Below are 4,640 nucleotides of genomic sequence, written 5' to 3' on the forward strand. Positions count from 1 at the left end.
TGTTTTTTTATTTTCTTCAGGAGATGAATATAAATTGTCTTATTGTTTTCGCTGCAATTAATACATTGTCAATAGGCTATTAAATTTAGAAATAAAGTAGGTATATATGTAAGACAATTGTATAAATCAGCCTATTAATTTGTTGATATTTCCGATATCCATGTCTACTTAAATTTACCTGAAAGAAATGGCGTATCCAAATCATCTATTTGAGAATTGCGTCCACTAAGTAGGCTAGTATAGTTAAACAAGGTCTAATAATGTAATTGTTAGCTGCTATCAGATGTAATTGTTTGATCTCTGCTCACTATATTTACCTTAACAACACTTTGGGGATTAGGTTGAACTAATATAATTTTTAAGCTAACGAGACAAGCGAGGCCCTGCAATTAGTGTACCAATTCCGTTTAACGTGATTAGGCCTACATGTATCCATCAACGCAATCATCACGTTTCCAGCCTATTTACAAGGAAAAGATGTCCACGGTCTCTAAATAAAGTGTTAAAACTGTGCGTATACTCTCACAATAAGATCAGGGCGAAGAGCAAGGTCATTTCAATTTGACAGGTGACCACTTCGAGACAACTATTAGTCCAAATGTTGGTAAATATGCAATATTTTACTATATGAATTGCATTTACAATTAGGTATTTTGATAGGGTGGGCCCTTTGGGAGAGAAAAAACGATTGCGTAAAATACGCACCAAAAAAAAAGACTATCACAGTAACAAAAGAAAAGTGACAGAAAGAATCCTTGCCATACACATAATTATTAGAATAGTTGTTATAGATTATTCCATAAAAAAAATTGTGGGTGCATGGGTTAAGCTATGCGCTGGAAGGTGACTTTTACGCACGACCAATATAGTGTTTGTGAATGAGAGAAGGAATAATAAAAAGGTCCACGCACAAATAAACCCACCTGCATGTCCTCCAGTCCGTGATGTCCAATATGCATTCCAAGAGGACCGTCTCCTAGAGCTGCGGCACCCTCCCCGAGTCCGTGGAGAAGCCGGGGTACACCCGGGTACTCCCGACGGTGGTCGAGGCTTAAAGCCCGGTGTGACTGTGACAATAGCCCTCCCTCGTCCGACCGCGACCTCTGCGAGTGCCATGCCGCTTGCTGATGCTGATGTATGGAGTTGATGGAGTTGTAGGGGTCCGATAAGTGAGAGTATGCAGAGTCCTGGCTCTGGGAGTATGAGAGCGAAGACTGTGGGTATGGAGGGGGGAAGTACGGAGGTTGGAAGTCAGAGGCCGGTGTGTGGCAAAGCGGGGGAGCCGAGGAGTAAGCTGCCTGGTTCAGCGAGGAGAGTTGGGACAGTCGCCCACTCGGCGAGGAGCCGGTCAGTCCGTCTGCGCGGTCCTGTGCGTCAATTAAAAAGTTGGTTAGGCTTGTAAATCCACACATTTTTTTTATATTATATGCAAATGCGTCGATTATATGCACCAAATGTCAGGCCTATAATTCAAGATAATTTTTTCGATTCAAATAATCTTTGCAAAACTATAAATAGTATCTTAAACTTTATCATAAGCACATTATAATTCGTTATTATTGTGTTAGGTGATTAACTGAACTGCAATGTAATTGCAATATAACACAAAAAGAAAAGGACCATAGAAATACAATTTAAATCAGTTCGATAGCCTATATAAAACCGCACAAAACTTAGTCTAACATCTTGACCACAAAACAATACAAGTGTAGCCTAATATTCAACTATTTAATTCTAAAATGTCCAAATAACTCAAACGGAGGGTTTGATTTGCATGTAGACAGGCAGCAGGTGCCCCTGGCATCGCTGCCTGGCAGTGTCAAAAAGGTCATGGCCACTGAGAACCCCAACAGAACAAAGGACAGGTATCTAATGCGCTACAGCATTATATTGCCCCGGGAAATACAACACTCAACATGATGAAATATGTGCACACATTTATGACTACAAGAGCCTATGAAATATTTACAAAATATTGCAAATATTTTCAAGTTAAATATAAAGCGATATAACCTAAACATAACTTCTTTAGCCATTTTGTCTGAATGAGTCATCATGTAATAGTGTAATAACATACAATTATCAATGCAGTCATTTTGGAATATTCTCCAATTGTCATGTAGCCTACATTCCTCTCCATATGCATGCACTTCCTGGTTAAAAATCGATTTTTCTAAAGCTGGGTCACTCGGATCAATTTTGTTGTTGGAACAATGTCCATTTTTAGAAACGAGCAAAGGGGGGATTTAAAAGCAAAAGGTCATTTAAAATATGTATACAATTATAAATGTCAACATATAACTGATAGCAACTAGACTAATACAGGCTACCATCTGTATGCCTTGTACACTTCACATGTTTAGCAGTTTCAACTTTCATTATGCTCACCACAGCAAAACGCAATGGGACTTTTCAACATGATTATTATCTACCATCTCAAAGTGTCATCCTCGTTTAGTTGGCCCTCTTTAAATTCATATTTCTACGGACACTTTGATGCCGTCCGATTCTCCCTCCATCTGACATTCCGCATACAGCCGATCTATCCAGACAGCTGACAATGACAATAGGGGCGCCGCTAGTGCGAAGTTAACGTCACGTATCTGTGCCCACTCAAGTCAAGACAAAGTTGTAGAAATTGAAGATGACAAAACCATACAGGACCTAATCTGGGCTGCAGACTAGCGCGTAGTATTGAATGTACAGGGACTCACCATAGCCGAATATGTGTGGACTAACATCTCTTCTGGTTACCAAAATTCACAGTCTAGGATATGGATGCCGTCAATGTCTTAGCTACGTCACCAAATAGTTATAATCCAAGCTACTTTCATCTGTCTACAAGATCCATGCAGGAAGTAGCTCAAGTTTTTTTTTCTTCTTGCTTTTAGAAATGTCTCAACGTGTCAACCCTCAAGCACGTGCGGTTTAAGGATGCTTCTGCGACACGCTGTCAGAAAGTGTCCTAAATGTTCCCCATGCGCGCGCTACTTATAGGTTTCTGAACGCGCTCAACAGAACGAAGGGAGGGGTTGGGGGGTCCAGTTCTCTTAAAGAGATATTCATTCAGACATTCATTCATTCTCCCACATTTATGTTTGTTTGATAATTTACCTACCTTTCCTTTCTTTTTGGATTAGACGGTTGTTAAACGTAGTTATTAAACTAGCCAAACATCCTTCATATTATTTGCCTCCTGTTTTAAACGCCAAATGAGAGGTCTTGTCCCCTGACAATCTAAAATCATTTTGGCACGCAATATGCATCAAATATCCTATTTGCTAGGCTATGAATCAATATCCAGCCTTCTTTTTTAACTGCCTCGTAATCAAACCATTACGCACGCTATCCATCTTGTTCAACTTTTTGTTAGATGATACAGATAATTCAAAACAACTTGTAAAGTGTTTTTGAAATATATTTACAGAATTTTGAATAATTTAAGAGTGCTGTCTTCTACAATGAGTGAATGTTATTTATAGCATTTCATGCACCCAAATTGGAAAATGTACCATTTGCTAAATCGGTTCTCAAACTCATTATAGCATCAAACAAGTTCTAACACTAGTTCTTGCCACTTTACACATACTATTTAAAAAATGTATATTCATTACAAGCATCCCTACCAGTAAAAGCATGAGAGAAAACTATTTTCCAAAATCGTTTACCATTTTATAAACTTCAAGCATAGCCAAATAATGTTACCTGAAGACAGAAGGGCTCAGTCTTCGTTCGCGATTTCCAAAGCATGATGACGCTGTTGTAAAGGACGGCCGGGTTGCAGAGATTGGATTTAGGCTTGAGCAGGAGGTTATAGCGGGTACCAGGAGGATGGATAGAGACGAGCTGAAGGTAGACTGAAGAGTGAGTTAGTTGGAGTAGGGAAGCACTAGTTTTGTATGAGTCACAGAGACAAAAGACGGAAGTTTGGGGAGGGGTGTAAGGGCGGGAGGTGAGGGGAGTCAATAGGGCTGCTAAATTGGGGCTGAGAGAAGGTGAGAGTTTCATGCCAAAAGGAAACGTGTAGAGATGATACTAACACAATCAGATTTACCAAGTCAAATCCATGAAGTTGTACGGCAATGTGCAATTATGCCATTAGGTATGACCATGACATTTTAAGCAAACTGTATAGTGACCAGATTTGAATTAATTACAGGCAAATAATTATTCTAATTAAGTGTTTTCATAGATATAGCCATTCAAAATGAATTATTAGAAATGTACACTCAACTTCTGGAAACTGGTGTCTTTCTTGCTACTGTATCATTTGAAAACTTTTGTCCGGTATTTAGGAGACCCTGCTGATTTTTTTTAACAATTACATTTATCGGAAATTAAACATCATCGTCAAGCAGTGACATTCTCTTTTTGTAAGAAAGAAATTAAGAAGGTTAAATTCAGCGTTAAAATCTAAAGGCCAACGAACGGTAACTTGACATTTCGGAGAAAATAAGTCAAAACTAAATTCTTTCAGTTTTATGGATTGTGAATCTCATCTGCCAAAAAAACTATTCTTACACTGATATATCAGTGTCAAAATAACTTCAATAAGTAACCCATGCATAATTCTGGGATTTGCCATGACCTGAAGTGCCACACTGCGGTCAGAATGCCATCTAGTGGTAGAAAAAGCAACG

At 38.8% G+C, this 4,640-nt stretch overlaps 1 protein-coding gene across 4 annotated transcripts in view; it reads right to left on the minus strand.

Moving 5' to 3' along the window:
* The window catches only part of LOC129819651 (transcription factor AP-2-epsilon), a 10,612-nt gene extending 6,726 nt beyond the window's left edge, over window positions 1–3,886 (minus strand). The window contains exons 1-2 of one of the 4 annotated variants that reach the window (XM_055876090.1): window positions 3,706–3,886; window positions 924–1,367 (exon numbers count right to left, since the gene is read on the minus strand). In XM_055876090.1, the coding sequence (XP_055732065.1) occupies window positions 924–1,367; window positions 3,706–3,750 (489 nt within the window). In that variant the 5' untranslated portion in view covers window positions 3,751–3,886. Of the gene's footprint in view, window positions 1–911; window positions 1,368–2,714; window positions 2,969–3,705 lie in introns of those variants that run through there. The other 3 variants (XM_055876089.1, XM_055876092.1, XM_055876091.1) reach the window with 3 other exon arrangements.
* Between the last annotated feature and the right edge of the window lie 754 nt (window positions 3,887–4,640).

The sequence above is a fragment of the Salvelinus fontinalis genome, chromosome 22, assembly GCF_029448725.1.
Source record: "Salvelinus fontinalis isolate EN_2023a chromosome 22, ASM2944872v1, whole genome shotgun sequence".
Lineage (NCBI taxonomy): Eukaryota > Metazoa > Chordata > Actinopteri > Salmoniformes > Salmonidae > Salvelinus > Salvelinus fontinalis.